Genomic DNA, 17,718 nt, shown 5'->3' with positions numbered 1-17,718 from the left:
GTATCAGGCAAAAGGAAACGAGATAGACACATGGTTCCTTTTGAGAATATGCATAGAATCACTTTTTAAGTCGATTTATGCATGTCTGTCTGTCCATGTTAAATTGTAAAAAAAGTACAGGTCACATTTATTATCCGAATTGGATGAAATTTGGCACAGCTCATTCATTTGGCCCAAGGACGAACCATATTGAAATTTGGAAAAATCTGTTCAGATACAGATATAACTCTCATATATATTTTCGTCCGATTTAAGGTAAATGGTGCACCAAAGTTCTTAAATATCTTTCGATTGCCACGAAATTTGGCACAGCGTACTGAATTAAGCCTAGAATGATGTGTGCTAAATTTTGTGAAAATCGGTTCAGATTTAGATATACTTCCCATATATATTTTCGTCCGATTTAAGATAAACGGTGCACCAAAGTCCCTAAATATCTTTCGATTTTGCACGAAATTTGGCATAGCGTACTGAATTAAGTCTAGAACGATGTGTGTTATATTTTGTGAAAATCGGTTCAGATTTAGATATAGTTCCCATATATATTTTCGTCCCATTTTAAGTAATTAGTGCACCAAAGTCCCTATATATCCTTCGATTTGCACGAAATTTGGCACAGCGTACTGAATTAAGTCTAAAACGATGTGTGTTAAATTTCGTGGAAATCGGTTCAGATTTAGATATAGCTCCCACATATAGATTATATTTTTAACAACGCGGCGTATCGAATAGCGTGTATCAATTTTGCTATAAATCGTTTTCCATAAATTTTTCCCATGTTACGCAGACGGCTCTAAATCTGCTCGAATGAAATTAAAATTAGGATAGGAGAAAGAGGGAACATAGACATGCAATTGTTAGGATACATATGTACCAGCAACGTACACAGGATTTCATTTCGGGGGGGTGGGCCCGGTAGTACAAAATGAAAAAATTCGCTGTTGCAAACATAAATTTACTGTGAAAAAAATCATTTCGGGGGGGCCCGGGCCCCCAGGGCTCCACCCCTGCGTACGTCCCTGATATGTACAATATACCCAAAGTGGTGAAGGATATCATATAGTCGGCCCAGTCCGACTTTATTACTTTCCTTACTGGTTTTTATACCCTAAACAACTATGTTGACAGGGTATTATAGCTTTGTGCAGCCCCAAGAGTTTGTAACGCCGCGAAAAATTGGTCCTAGACCCACCTTTAAGTATACCGATCGTCATATCTCGACTAACTGAGTCTAACTAAACATGTGTGTCCGTCCGTCCGTCTGTCCATTATATTTTGTAAACACGATACAGGCCACAGTTATGGACCAATCTCCACGAAATTTTGCATGTAAGATGGGTTGTGGGCAATGTTTTTGGTAAAGATCGGTTAATATCTAGGGGATGAAATGGACCAAATACTTAATTTTTATCGGTTTTTCTGGTCGCCCTAGAGGCCGCAATTATGACCCAAACATTGCAAAGAATAAACATGCCTGTTTTGATAAAGATCGGTCAATATTTAGCGGGTCAAATGAACCCTGACTTTTGTGTGAAAAATGACAAAATTTTTATTCTATAGTGTATAGATTTACCCCTGAAGGACATAGACCCAAGAAGTTGATAGTATATCCAAGAGGAGTGGTTGACATTTAAACTGATACCAATTTTATTGTCGTATGTACTCGGATGTGGGAGTTACACTTTAAATGTTTACAGGTGCTTTCGTACTCAGATATTATTTAGTAACACATTACCACACTAGAGGGCGGAAATATGGAAATGTAGCGCTCATCGCTTTCACTAGTATCCAGGTATTGTCAAGGACAACGCCTATAATTTTCGGTGATGATGGGATGAAGTGGACCGAAAACGTTTTTTTCGTTTTTTTTTTTCGGGCCACAATTGAAAGCCGAACATCACAAAACAACCCACGTTGAAGGGAATCTTGACAAGTAATTAGAAGGACTGTACTGAATATTAGTAATATTTGTGGACCTCTGGTGGGTCATGAGGGTGCAAAAATCGCGAAGTATTGCCCAAGCTCAGAATGTGGTACCACAGAAAGTTAGATGTTCATGGAAGTTGTGTGGTGTGTGGTATCATATGGTCGGCCCCGTCCGACTATACTGCTCCGTTCACTGATTTATTAATATTTTTCACTAAATAATAAAAAAATCTAACCCTCTGATTGCTTAATTTATTTATTTTATTCGTATTTGAAATAAAATGCTATGACTTTGAAAATAATTAAAATTTTATGAATTACAAGTGAAATGTTATGAATTTCAAATTTAATTCTTTGAATTTTAAATGGATTTCATTGAATCTAAAATGAAACTGCAATTCAAATAAAAATATACGAATTCCAAATTTTTTTTGAATTTAAAATTACAAATGAAATGTTTTGGATTACCAATTACATTCTCGAATAACAAATGAAATGTTATGAATTGCAAATTGAGTTTTCGAATTACTAATGAAATTCTCGAATTGCAATTGAAATGTTTTAAATAACATCTGAAAAAAGTGTAGTGTGATAATGACAATACTAAACAATATCAGAATAGAAAGACATTAAGGATGAGTAAATCGATTTATCGACTTTTTGTATTGTCAAAAGGCGAAGACTATTTTTGATCTTTGAGAAAGTCACAATGTCGACTTTTCAAGATCTCTCGGTCACTGGTATAAAATTTATGTGACACACCTTGACTTCCTCGAGCTTTCCCCAACATGGATGAGACTATTTGCAAAGAATGGAGATTTTAATGCACTGAAAATATAAGTGTAGTTTATATGTGTAGGGTATCAAAGGATCAGCCCCGTCAAATATACGCTCACTCACTGGGTTTTAGGCTTATTTATACCTCAACATCTTTTAAAATAGAAATTAAATCAACTTTTCTCTTCTTAGACCATACTCCTATTGATATTCAGAGAAATGCAACTGTTGTCATTACTACAGGAGTAAATTATTTAAATTTCAATAATAATATCTTAATTCAATCCCTACCAACATCCCCATTATAAAACGTGACATTAAAAGAAATTATATCAACTTTATTATTGTTTTTTGTTTTTACAAAAATTAATTATTTCCTTCGAAGAGGAGTTAATTTAAAAACAATTTCAATAAACCGATAGGACTTCCCATCAACCACGGACAATGTAAACCAATATTGCCTGTGTGTTTGTGTGAGTGAGTGAAATTTAAGATGATTGTATGCAGCTTTTTATGCTTTATCGTATCGTAAAAAATCTGTCATGTAAATAAATCAGTAAAAAAAATTGTTAAATGTATTCACAATATGGTGTAATCATGTTTATGACTTTATTATTTTGCCTCGGCAGTTATACGAGGAGGCTGCTACTTGGTCGATTGCAGAAGGATCTTTATGGTGTTTATGCATCGATGGTCGTTAAACTGTAATTCACACTCACACATGCACACACATATACAATTATGATGTTAATGATAGTCGTAAGTGTGGGTGAGTGTGAGCATGAGTTGGATCGTGTGTGAATGCGAGTTGCAGAGTGTGTACGCATTGTGTGTTGCTTTACAAAATGCAATTGACATCAATAAAAATATTATTTTTTTATTATTTCTTATTTACACACAATCTCTTACTCACACACCTACATCACAATCGAATAAATCAATGAAAGAGATTTTTGATAAACAATAAAACCAAACACAAACAATCTCAGTAAAAGGACCAGTAAAAATATATTAAAAAGAAGATTAACTAACATTAACAAGTCCCTGTTCCCTACTTCTCAACTACAATTATGGAGAAGGGTGAACTGTTGGCCTGTCATAACTTTGCTTCAAACTCACACATATCCATTCAATGTTGTATGGAGTATAGTGTGTGTGTGCGAATTTTTCATGTTCTGCAAGTGGTTCCACATAAAAAAAAAACATTTTATAATGCCAATAGCACTTAACACTTACAGCAAATTTTTGCCCCACTCATTCATGGCATTGTTCCGGACATCGAAGTTGTAAACATAAAGCAAAAACCACAATATTGACCTCATATAAAATGTGACAGAATACACAATACATACTACAACATAGCCATAAAAAAGGAAATCATCACACATACGTACCAATGAACAAACGAGTAAATGAATGAACGACTGAAAATAATTTATGAACTGAAACGAATTCAATGCTATGCCAAAACACAATTGAATACTTAAATACGAAATAAACAAATAATAGTTTTAACTTGTCAAAGTTTGAAGGAAGGTTTGATTGCAGCCACCATAACAATGCTGTAGGGGTGAATGACCAATATAATAAGGTTTTAAATATTTTATTTTTATTCCCAAACTCGCAAAAGGCTTGGGTAAGTACATCCAAGTCATGTATAACTACTCTTAGATCTGTAGGAGACGTGGATATATACTCCCCTTGTCTGGGATTCGTATGAGACCTGTATAAGTAATCCCCTTGTCCGGGCGTCATATTCAAATCCTAATACCTACTATCCTACAGTGTTTGAGTACTGCAAGGTACTATTGGGTTAATAATGAACGTGCTCAAGCGTTGTGGAATCCTCAGGGTTCAAGTAAAAGATTAATTGGATCATGCCTAAGAATTTCGAACACTGCTCAGTTTCCTAATGGGACAATTTTAACGAATCCAAGAGTAATGGACATTACAAGACCCCAGATTTCGAAGACAATTCTAGTTCTTAACCAGTTCAAGGGTTTCTAAGCGTGTTCAATCCTATAAACAAGTTTTCCATACAAGTAAATTTGCTACGTACACTATGGGCACTTCAAGGGGTTCATAAAATGCGCCAATTAATACTGACGGACTTAAGAGTTATAAACACTACAGTGATTCAAGAAAGCACGAGGAAACTAAAGAATTACGGGTACTTTTTATGGTGTACCAACTACACTACCAACAAGACCTGTGGAAGAAAACATGTAGACTATATAATGAAAAAATGTATAATTTTTCACACCGATTACCATGTAAAAAGGCTTCCTATTTCGTTGGTCAAATACATTTCCCATGTAAAAGTTCGTAATGTTCCGATCCAAATACGATCCACTTGATCCCATACTCCTTTTCGGTCAACATTAACATAAAATAATCGTCAAACATTAAATTATATGGACCGTGCTATATATTAAAATAAAGATTTCATCTATGCATCTTTTAAAAAGGAAACAAGGCGTAAAGTTCGGACGGGCCGAATTTTGATACCCTTCACCATTAACATATAGGGAACATACCAAAAATATACTGACTGATATTGACAACGGAAAATGTGTATACAATCTTCCAAATACTGTAATTTAGAGGGAAAAGTTTTATGAGGATTTTATTTCGGAGGGGGTTGTATGGAAATTTTCATTGCAGGGGCTATACCTAAATATTAATGATATTGTATAGGAATTACCGAACACTTGGAGTTATCATTATATGAGTTGATATGTCTAATTGACATAATTAACATTTCCCATCACCATACCTTCCTTCGCGCTAAATTATATGTGGTTAGGCCTGAACTGATCCTCGAAATACGCAGTTCATACTATGTATGAACTGACAAATACGAGTACAGAATACTCCCGACCTCCCTCCCTTAGTATGGTGGAATCCCGGTTATATGGGGACAACCCCAAAACGCGGAACAAATCAGTTAACTATAATAGTATGAACCAGTAAAGAATGTTCAAAAGTCGGACGGGGCCGACTTTATGATACCCTACCCAAATTTCGTGTAAATCGAACAAACATAGGCCCTTCGATGCACCATTTACATAAAATCGAACGAAAATTGCATTCGCTATGCAAAATTTTGCTCAATCGGACATATATTGGGTGTTTGGTACATCATTCACATAAAATCGGAAGAAACTATATATGGGAGCTATATCTAAATCTAAACCGATTCCAATAAAACTTCGCATACATTAGTATGGACCTGATTCAGTGCGCTGTGTGTGTGTTTGAACAAAAATTGGGAGACACCAATCTGAACCTAATTCAGTAGTCTGTGCAAAATTTTGTCCCAATCGGACAAATATTGGGAATTTGGTGCATCATTCACAAAAAATCGGAGGACACTATATATGGGATCTATATCTAAACAGATTTTAACAAAACTTCGCAGTCATCAGTCCGGACCTAATTCAGTATTCTGGGCAAAATTTTGTCACAATCTGACCAACATTGAAGGGTTTGGTGCATCATTCACAAAAAATCGGAGGACACTATATATGGGATCTATATCTAAATCTGAACAGATTTTAACAAAACTTCGCAGTCATCAGTCCGGACCTAATTCAGAACTCTGTGCAAAATTTTGTGCCAATCGGACAAATATTGGGAGTTTGGTACATCATTCACATAAAATCTGACGACTATATATATGAGAGTTATATCTAAATCTGATCCGATTCCAACAAAACATCGTATACATAAGTATGGACTTGATTCAATGCGCTGTGCAAAATTTTGTGCCAATATTGGGAGTTTGGTGCATCATTTACATAAAATCGGACGAAACTATATATGGGAGCTATATCTAAATCTGAACCGATTTTCTCCAATTTCAATAGGGTTTGTCCTTGGGCCAAATCTGATCATAAATGCGACCTGTACTTTGTTCACAAAAATACATGGATGGACGGACAGACGGACATGAGTAAATCGACTCAGAAAGTGATCGTATCGATTCCTTTGTTACAAAGACATAATACCCTGTAAATTACAAAGACATAATACCCTGAGATTATATGGGAACTACCCTTAATTTTTGGGAGGGAATTTTGTTACCATATACGACTACAAAATACCAAATTAGAGCTAATTGGGTTGAAAACTCGCTTCAAACCCTCAAAATACCGAAAATTCGGGGTTACCGTTATATCGGGGCTACCCGAAAAAGTGGACCTATATTTATAATTTTTATATTAGAGATATTTACTACCCAATTCCTTATTGTGGTGATGTTGAACACATTTTTCATCTCAATTAGATGTAATTGGGTATTATTGATTCATATTGTAATTGGTATTTTGGATTCTCATTAAGAGCCAAAACCCCTAATATTTAAAGAGCCAAACCCCAAAAAAATAATGTTCAATAAAGGTTACTTTTTGGTATAGGGCTAGGTATATCCCCTATATAACGGTATGGTAATATACCATATATAACAATCCCTTATACTCTACAGGCTTAATTGGACTACACATTCTTCACTGGTGTAACATTTTCCCTCAAAAACCCATTATTTCTATCCCCCCTCAACAATCTCACCCCTCCACAAAGGAAAGTATCAACATAAAAATTTAATTATTGTATATTTGGGATAAAAAAGTTGATGCCTAAAGCTAAATCAGTTAAATAGTATTTATAAAATATTGACTTTGCTCTAAATTTATTAAATTGTATTTATTTAACTTGTATTTTTTTAAGCAAAACTTTCACATATTTGTTGCAATAGAAAAAAAAAACTTTTTAAACGTAACAAATAATTACAAAACGTATTACCACTATTAAATATTTACATTCTATTGCGTGTACAAATAGCCAAAGGACACAATATGAGAAAAAACTAACTAACTATCCATTTCATGTCACCCACGCACACACACATACACACCACCACATGTTTTCTTTGAGTTTTATTGAAAGTTGACATTCACGTGTGTATTTTCTTTCACTTTAACGTCGTTTTTTTCTTCTTTTTTTGTTATTTTATTTAAAATCAATAAAAAGTGAGTAGGGTTGCATTACAAAAAAAATGAAGCAGGGGGAAATAGAAAATGAAGCAGTAGACAGATAGACGATAATATCAGCATTTAGAAGTAGGATAATGGGACCCAGTTTTTTGTTGTATCTATTAAGCAATATAATAGTTTAGTAATGTACAACAAATTTGTATTGTGTTTTCTGGGGAAAAATAAACTTTAATGTATAGATTTTATTGAAATGCAACGGATTTGAACCTCATACTTTGTTTACCTGACTATTATGCAAAATCAAAATAAATTGGCTAATATTTGGACAAATATTTTTGTTATTCCCCCGTTCATTTTACATTTAAATAATTGTTTTTTCCACAAAAAAGAATGACAGTTATCAAGAATTTTATATTTTTACTAGCGGGCCCGGCAAGCGTTGTCTTGCCTAGCAATATTGTTGCTGTATACATTTTGATATTTCAGGTTTCTTTATATACCCTCCACCATCAGGTGGATTGTACAGATTTTTGTAATACTTTGATATTTAACAGATCACACTTAATGTATGTACAAATATGTACAATTTGATATTAATGAGCGATACGATTTTGCTATTTTTGTCTTCTAAAATTTCTGTGGATATAAGTTTATGAATTATTGAATTGGTGAAAAATAATTTAGCGCAATATAAAGCTAGTTTTTTGTAAACTTCACGGTTTAAAAAACAACTTTGAAATTCGAACATATATTTCTAGTACTTATAAGATATTTGATATTGAAAATGTTACATTTTGGTTCACTTTTTAGGGTATCCACCATAAAACGGTACCCCCAATATTCAACTGATTTGCTTCTAATTTAATATTAGGGATGCATATTGAGCAGAAAATCTCCCTTATTAATAATATCAATATTGACCCAATTATTCGAATAGTTCCCATATAACGGTATCCCTTAATATTCGGAATTTGGCTGAAATTTTATATTCGCCCAATATCCCCTATATAATACTACTTCACATTTTTCGATGTTGTGATCGGCTGTAATTTGTATTTGGTTGTTTTATTTGGTAGAATGAATCTTTGAGGTATCTCCCATATAACGGCAATCAAAACCTCTTTACCTAAAATTATCAATATTGGTCCAAGTTTCCAAAAATTAATATATATCCATTCCCACTGCAGTAGCAGTAATATACCATAACGGGATATTAAAGGGTAAAACACATTTTGAGGAAACATTTCTATTTAGCACCAAGTTTAGATGCAGCTCCTACTTACAGCTCCCACTCCATTTTCGCAATTGTAATGACCAAAGAAGACCGAATTTTCTCTTAGAGTTGGACTAACGTATTAAAAAGGCCTCGTACATATTTCACGTTTAATTTTCGGTATGTTCGTTACGTTTTTCCAACCTGACTGTGTAAATTTTGAACATTATTTTTAAAGAGACAACCTACTTCCACATAATGTGGTAACATTGTCCCCATATAAATGTCTCGACCGATTTAAGGAATATACCTATGAGAAGGTAGGTGAAAAGTTCGATCTTAACAAAATTTTTACATGTTATTGGATCTCCTAGCTCAATATATCGGTAGTTGACATATTGAGGCACTTGTAATTTTATAGTCACACAGATATATGCGAGATGTGTGCTTATAAGTTCAAAGATATTGACCAACGATTAGGCAAATAACCACCATATAATGATACCACCTGATTTAATATTTCCCCTGGCATAGCAATATTTTAAGTACTTTAAGGAATAAAATGTCTTCTGGTTTTCATCCTGGCATTTGTCCCAAAATGTACGTACATTCTATGGAAAAAGTGTAAGCACCATGATCGCGTGTACATTCAATGATATACTTCTCGATTATTTTTTTAAATTCTCACAAAAATGTTTCAATACTAGTCAATCGAATTGAAAAAATATATATTTTCGAAATTTTCAATAATTGACAAATGAAGGCTTAAAGGAATAATACGCTACCAATTTTCGCCCAAAATATGTCAATATAACAACTACGACATGGTTGAACCAAATAGCTCGATACTAAATTCGTGGAAATGCAAATATGCTTCATCATATATATATATATATATATATATATATATATATTTTTTTTTTTTGAAAATTTTCGCGGTTTTTGATTTTTTTCTCACCTTTTAAACCTTTCCTAGACCTCCACGAATATTTCAAGACTAAGATAATATAAATCCGTTCAGCCGTCCGCTAGTTATAGCGAGACTAACGAACAACAATTCATTTTTATATATATAGAAGATAAAAACTATTAATTATTTTATTTATTAATTGAATATATTTTTTGCCACCTCAAATATAATGTCTCAAAGTAATTTTTACTTTACTTACTTTTACAATGATACATTCCCCTATGTCCACTATGCAAAAAAAAACCACGATAACATATTCGGGTCTATTTAAATATTATATAACCGATAATAATAGCCTTTCACAAAAATCTTCATTACATTGGTCATCATCTAGTCTCAAAAGCAAATAAAGTTAAAGACCATTTATTAGATAAATATGTTATTATATTTTGCAACCAAAACAAAATAAAAAACCCCAAAAATTCAATTTGCTTTCATTATTTTGTTACCCTTATTTCTCATATTTCATTACATTAGATCGTATTCCCTTTTGGCGTTTATTTTGTTTTTATTTTTTGCCATGTCTGCAATAACAAGCTAGCTAGCATGCGAACAAGAATAAATATGTTAAAATGTCTGCAAATATTATCATATTTCTTGTAAGAATGTTTCATTTTCCTGTTTTAGTCATCTTCATAGATAGAATTCTTGCACAACAACACAAATGACGACATTTCATCATCACACCAGAGAAACACCATTCATCCATCCGTACATCAGTTGCCGGTTGTATTCAATCATGAAAAATTTGCATTGCAGACGTTTGGGCGCCATTTGAAATTGTTGCAACCCAACATCAAACACTTTCTTCTCTCTCTCTCTCTCTCTCCCCCCTTAGTAGTAGTCGTAGCAGCAAGTGTCGTTGTTGTTTAAAAACAACACTTTTAACACTATTCCCTACTACTCTAAACAAACATTTGCTTAAATAACATCACATCATCACATAGAATGGTAATTTTTTGCATTCGTTGGAACACCCTAATACCCCAAACCCCTATTTATGCAGTCTGTTCTTTGGCATCAACTGCTGCTTGTTATGCAGTATCTATCTTTTTAAATGAGTCACAATGGCTTGGATTATGACTACTTTTGCCACTTAACAATGGAGCTTAAATAATCAACTCATCATTGTTGCATAAAAGAAGCAGTAGCGTAATTGGTCAGGAAAGGAAAAAGGAGGAAATTGCAGGATATTTCAATTAGATGAGAAAAAACATAATATTGTCAATCCGTTTTTCTTGTGATATTAAATGTGGATTTTTTTTTCAAAATATTATTAGAAGTATAAACGTTTTGAATTTTGGTATAAACCACTTTCCACACCTCTACCAAAACCAAAGGGACCCCCCATTCACGGTGTCAAAATTTTTTTTTTTTTAATCTAATTCGAATCTACTCTAATTCTAGAATGTCCCTACAAAATTTCAAGTCATTATTATATCCTTGATTTGTTTAATATCTATGCATTTTTAATACTTTGGAGATGTTTTAAACGCACTTCTTGAGCTGGCTTAAGCGTGTGGCTAGAGCATTATTTTTCAATATTCGACCAACATCAAAGCCACTTTCTCAGTTATTTATTATCCTTGTAAATATATTCCACAAAAATTATTTAAAAATTCAATGCTTTTGGAGACTGAAAATATACTTTAAAATCCACGCTTGTTCGGCCTGAAAATATACCTTACAATGCATGCTTGAGGAGCCTGAAAATATACCTTAAAACCCACTCTTGTGGAGCTTGGAAGCATTTTTTTAAAAATTCGGACATCTTGACCTTGGTTTCATCGAATATTTGCAAGACAATTAATGCCCTAATCACCTGTCTTGCAAATATTCGATAAACACCCAAGCCTCTTTGTAAGCTATTATTTTTTTGAAAATCTTCCTTAAAAAATAAACGTTTCAAAGATATACTATTCATTAAAATTTTCTCAATTCAGACATGTTGATTCCTTTTTCATTTACAATTTGCAACTCGTTAACAGGCATATATCATTTCTTATCTTTACTGAAAACAATTTGCAATTTTATTATCCTTGCAATTGTGGCTTTACAGCAAATAACAACAAGGACATCCTTCCATTGGGCTACGACCTTGTCCATTATGAATAATTTATAACTACTGTGTTAAATGACTCTACACTATGCAATACAATGCACAAGACACACACATACACAGAGAACTTGAATGCTTACAGAGTCAGCAAAGACAATATTCCTTGTGATCCTTAAAATTGTTTTACGTGCCGGCTGGCTGGCTAGTTGGAAAAATATATATATTTTTGGTGGGAGGAAATGTTTTTGAAATTTCACAAAATTTTAATAATTAAAGCAAAAGGATAACAGCATTGTAAGATACAAAAAATCAAAAGGATTTAACGTACATGCATAAAATATCAAAGTGGTTAAGAGTAAAATGTCAAAATTTATTTCGTACATTTTTAAGTAGCTTCCTTATTCATCTAATGCAATTTATTTTCATTTGTTTTTATTTTAAACTAAACCCTATAACCTAACCTCATTGTAACAACAATAACATTCAACATTTTCTTGCCACACAAAAAAAATCCACTCTCATCTGCTGCTCCTGCTACTTCTACTTCTTCTGCTTTACGTTGAGGAAATCACCACTTTATATTCAAATTCCCGACACATTTGTGCAAAGTAAACACATTTTATGGCAACTCAAGTACCGCCACTTCACATGTTTATTGGTATCCTTGATGGTATCGCTCACATACACACACACACCCACCCATCATCAGCATTATCCTGGGTGTTGTGTTGCTTGATCTCAATATTGCAAAAAGGTGATACAACATGTTTGGGTGACATTTTCACCATTGTATTGATTGTTTTTTTTTTTTTTTTTTTGCGAATGACAACCTTGTTATTTATACCGAATATTGCAAAAAATGAGCAATCCTCACAAAACGGAATCCTTCGAAAATAACAACATGGAGATTTAAGTCCATGGTTACAGTACACAAAATATCGATTATATTCTATAAAATTAACCTGCGATATTCTAGTAAATATTGCAAATATTCTATAAAATGCAACGATAATGAATCCTTGGATATCCTTCAAAATATTCTATAAAAAGCCACTTTGATGAATCCTTGGATATCCTTCAAAATATTCTATAAAAACCACTTTGATGAATCCTTGGATATCCTTCAAAATATTCTATCAAAAGCCACAGTGATGAATCCTTGGATATTCTTCAAAATATTCTATAAAAAGTCACGGTGATGAATCCTTGGATATCCTTCGAAATATTCTATAAAAAGCCCCTTTGATGAATCCATGGATATCCTTCAAAATATTCTATAAAAATTTACGGTGATGAATCCTTGGATATCCTTCGAAATATTCTATAAAAAGTCACGGTGATGAATCCTTGGATATCCTTCGAAATATTCTATAAAAAGCCACGACGATGCATCCTTGGATATCCTTGAGAATCTTCTTTAAAAATCCACGCCTGTTGAGCTAAGCCTAGCCTTGAAAATCAACTTTAAAAATCCACGCCTGTTGAGCTAAGCCTAGCCTTGAAAATCAACTTTAAAAATCCACGCCTGTTGAGCTAAGCCTAGCCTTGAAAATCAACTTTAAAAATCCACGCCTGTTGAGCTAAGCCTAGCCTTGAAAATCAACTTTAAAAATCCACGCCTGTTGAGCTAAGCCTAGCCTTGAAAATCAACTTTAAAAATCCACGCCTGTTGAGCTAAGCCTAGCCTTGAAAATCAACTTTAAAAATCCACGCCTGTTGAGCTAAGCCTAGCCTTGAAAATCAACTTTAAAAATCCACGCCTGTTGAGCTAAGCCTAGCCTTGAAAATCAACTTTAAAAATCCACGCCTGTTGAGCTAAGCCTAGCCTTGAAAATCAACTTTAAAAATCCACGCCTGTGAGATAAGTCTAGCCTTGAAAATCTACTTTAAAATTCCACGCCTCTTAAGCCAAGTCTAGCCCTGAAAATGTACCTTAAAAATCCATGCCTCTTGATTTTTTTAAAACATCCTGAAATATTTTTTAAAATATTGTGAAATATTCTTTTAAATTCCGCGTTTGTTAAGCCCGAAAATATTCTTTAAAAATTCACGCTTGTGAAGCCTGAAAATATACTTCGAAAATCAAAGTTTTTGAAGCCTGAAAATATATAAAATCCTCTCTTATTGAACCTAATACATTCTTGAAAATATTATTCTAAAAAAAGTATCTTCTTCTTTCAGATCAATACCACTCGTCAAGATGCATTTCCAAAATCAAATGTTGTATAAACTCACCTTTGGTACATTTTTAATGCTATTGGCCCACAGTGCAACGGCCACAGATATGCTAAGGGATGGTGGAGGTAAGTTATATATTAATTTATACTTTTTTTTTTGTTTTCATTGACAGATTTTAAAATATATTTTCCTCTTCCTTAGATTCCCTGAATTCGTTGTATGACAATCTGTTACAACGTGAATACATCGGGCCCATTGCCTTTCCCAACCATCAGGTGGAACGTAAGGCTCAACGATCGCCATCACTGAGGTTAAGGTTTGGTCGGCGCAGTGACCCCGAAATGTTAACTCAACTACCCGAAAAACGTTGGTTCGGTGATGTCAACCAGAAACCGATACGATCTCCCTCGTTGCGTTTACGATTTGGTAGACGCAGTGATCCCAACATGCCCATCCACAGCCCCTTTGATTTGTTGATGAATGCCCGTCAGAATGTTGATGCCAGCAGCTCGGCCAACACCAATGATGACTACAATGATATTTTCGATAATTACTATGAACGTGTTGTTCGCAAACCCCAACGTTTGAGGTTCGGACGTAGTCTACCCTATCAAAGTGATTTGACTTCTGCTGCTGCTGCCGATAATTTTGAAAATAACGATGACTCAAATCTATCGAATACCGGCGATGATGATTTCTATAATTCTCTGTTGCATTCACAGAAATTGAGAAATTTACTATTGACTCTGAGGCAATTCCAGGAAGCTAATTCACCCGCTAACAATGACGAATCCACATCGATGGAAAATGATATGGATGAATTTGAACGGGCCATTCGCAAGCCAGCACCATTGCGTTTACGCTGGGGTCGCAGTACCGGTGGTCGTAGCACACAAATGATGAATGAGGATAAAACCAAAATGGAATTGGATGAAAAGGTGAGAAGAGGGTTTTGAAAATGAAATTCTTAAAATAATAGATTTGAAAATATTCTTTAAAAAATCCACTCTTCTTGAGCTTGGCTTAAATTTGAAAATACTCCTTAAAAATTCACACCTCTTGAGATTGGCTTAGATTTGAAAATATTCTTTAAAAAATCCACGATTCTTGAGCTTGGTCTTAGATTTGAAAATATTCTTTTAAAAATCCATGCCTCTTGAGCTTGGATTAGGTTTCAAAATACTCCTTAAAAATCCACACATCTTGAGCTTGGCTTAGATTTGAAAATATTCTTTAAAAATCACGTTTCTTTAGCTTGGCTTAGATTTGAAAATATTCTTTAAAAAAACACGCTTCCTGATCTTGGCTTAGATTTTAAAATACTCCTTAAAAATGCACGCCTCTTGAGATTGGCTTAGATTTCAAAATACTCCTTAAAAGTCCACCCCTCTTGAGATTGTCTTAGTGTGGAAAATATTCTTTAAAAATCCACGCCTCTTGAGCTTGGCTTAGCCTGAAACATATTGTTTAAAAAATCTACGCTTGTGAAGCCTTAAAATATTCTTCAAAAATACACGCTTTTGAAGTCTAAACATAATCTTTAAAAATCCATGCTTATGAAATCTAAAAATATTCGTTTAAAATTCACGCTTGTGAAGCCTAAAATCCACGCTTATGAAGCCTTAACATCTTCTTCAGAAATCCACGCTTATGAAGCCTTAACATCTTCTTCAGAAATCCACGCTTATGAAGCCTTGACATCTTTTTCAGAAATCCACGCTTATGAAGCCTTAACATCTTCTTCAGAAATCCACGCTTATGAAGCCTGAAAATATTCTTTAAAAATCCTCGCTTGTGAAGCCTGAAAATATTCTTTAAAAATCCACGCTTATGAAGCCTGAAAATATGCTTTAAAAATCCACGCTTATGAAACCTGAAAATATGCTTTAAAAATCCACGCTTGTGAATCCTAAAAATTTTCTTTAAAAATCCACGTTTGTGAAGCCTAAAAAATATTCTTTAAAATTAATTTAAAAAAAAATCTTTCAAAATCTACGTTGTAAGGCCTAAAAATATTCTTTGAAAATCGACGCTTGTGAAGCCTGAAAATATATATGAGCTTGATTCGATTTTTATTATTTTTTTTTCAATTTTTTTTCAGAAAAAAATTTCACCAATTTCCAACAACGTGGAGAAGACCGAAACCCAACAACAAAACAAAGACTAAATTCATACACAAAAAACACCTCAACTGAAACAACACTGAATTTCAAGGATACTGAATGGATTTGAAAGTAAAACTGAATGACTTCAATTATAAATGGAAATTTTATTATTAAATGTAAAAAAATAATAAAATGAAAACAAAACACAAACACTTTTTTGGAAAAATATTCATATTCAAAAAAACAAGAGAAATAGTAAAAATAACAAAAAAATAATATCTAAAATATTAAAAAATAAATTAAATATACATATACAACTCAAATTAAATACTAAACGATGAGGAAACAGAAAAAAAAAACAAAAATGTCCATAAACTTTAACACACGTGGAATACAAACGAAGGCAGCAAGAAGAAAAATAAGCTGATTTTTTTTTAATTTTCATAAATTTAATTTTCCAAACTATTGTAAATAGCGAAAATCCCACACATCTCTGTTTTATTTTAGCATTTAAGTAAAACAAAAATCAAAGTATTATTTTTGAATATTTTTAGTGTTAAAAATATAAAACAAGAAACATGTTGGCCCCCCTCTCCCCTTATTAGGAAAAATAAAATCGTTCTATATGCTAAACTAAAAACAAAAAATATTTAACTGTTTACAAGCTACTAATTGGAAGAAATGTTTTTTTTTAATTTACACCATCATTAAAAATATAATAAATACAAAATTACAACAAAAATCTTAAAAACATAAATAAATTATATATTTATATACACAAAAATGTATTTGTAATGTATTGTTCCATTCTCCCACAAACACACATTTAAAGAAAACCAAAACCTTAATATATGTCTGTTAACAACATTTTATTATAATAAAATATACAAACAAAATTTAAAAATCCAAACAAAGATATGGCCTGGAAATGTTCTTTAAAATATTTTGATTAAAACCTCCGAATCTTTCTTTCAAACAAATCAGCATTCATTTTAATTAAAATAATAAAATTCAAACATTATCGAAATTTTCCAGTTCACATCTTAAAAAACTCCCACTCTTATTAACTAAAATATACAACCCTTAAACTCCCCCAAACAACCTGCATAACTTATTTTTTTTTAATTTGCAATCTAAATCCCATATATATATTTATTATAAACAAATTATTATTAAATAAAAATATTAATTATATTGATATCATAAATGTAAATAGCAAAAACAAAACAAAAAACAGTAAAACATTTTACCAATTCCCCACCACCCAAAATTAAAAAAAAAAATGAAATAAGAAAATTCTTGAAGTGGTATGTAACTCGTATATGTATAAAACCAAGAAATAAACTTTCTATACACAGAAACCAAACACCTACACATGAAACACAGATCAAAATTGATAACAACATCAACAAACAAATATTTAATGACAAATTGATTATTATTATAGAAATTGAAGAATTTAAAAATTTAATTTTGAAAAACTCAAATAAAACAAA

General features: G+C 32.7%; 1 protein-coding gene across 1 annotated transcript in view; it reads left to right on the top strand.

Moving 5' to 3' along the window:
* The window catches only part of LOC133321150 (short neuropeptide F), a 61,554-nt gene extending 45,264 nt beyond the window's left edge, over window positions 1–16,290 (top strand). Inside the window, exons 2-4 of the mRNA XM_061530243.1 lie at window positions 14,121–14,242; window positions 14,319–15,055; window positions 16,219–16,290. Of these exons, the coding sequence (XP_061386227.1) occupies window positions 14,140–14,242; window positions 14,319–15,055; window positions 16,219–16,284 (906 nt within the window). The 5' untranslated portion in view covers window positions 14,121–14,139 and the 3' untranslated portion in view covers window positions 16,285–16,290. The remainder of the gene's footprint in view (window positions 1–14,120; window positions 14,243–14,318; window positions 15,056–16,218) is intronic.
* The last annotated feature ends 1,428 nt before the right edge of the window (window positions 16,291–17,718 follow it).

The sequence above is a fragment of the Musca vetustissima genome, unplaced genomic scaffold (genome assembly GCF_032173495.1).
Source record: "Musca vetustissima isolate MV318-11 ecotype Yass unplaced genomic scaffold, APGP_CSIRO_Mvet_v1 utg72218, whole genome shotgun sequence".
Classification (NCBI taxonomy): Eukaryota; Metazoa; Arthropoda; class Insecta; order Diptera; family Muscidae; genus Musca; species Musca vetustissima.
Note: the sequence above shows the minus strand (reverse complement) of the source record. Positions and strands in the feature narration are given on the sequence as shown.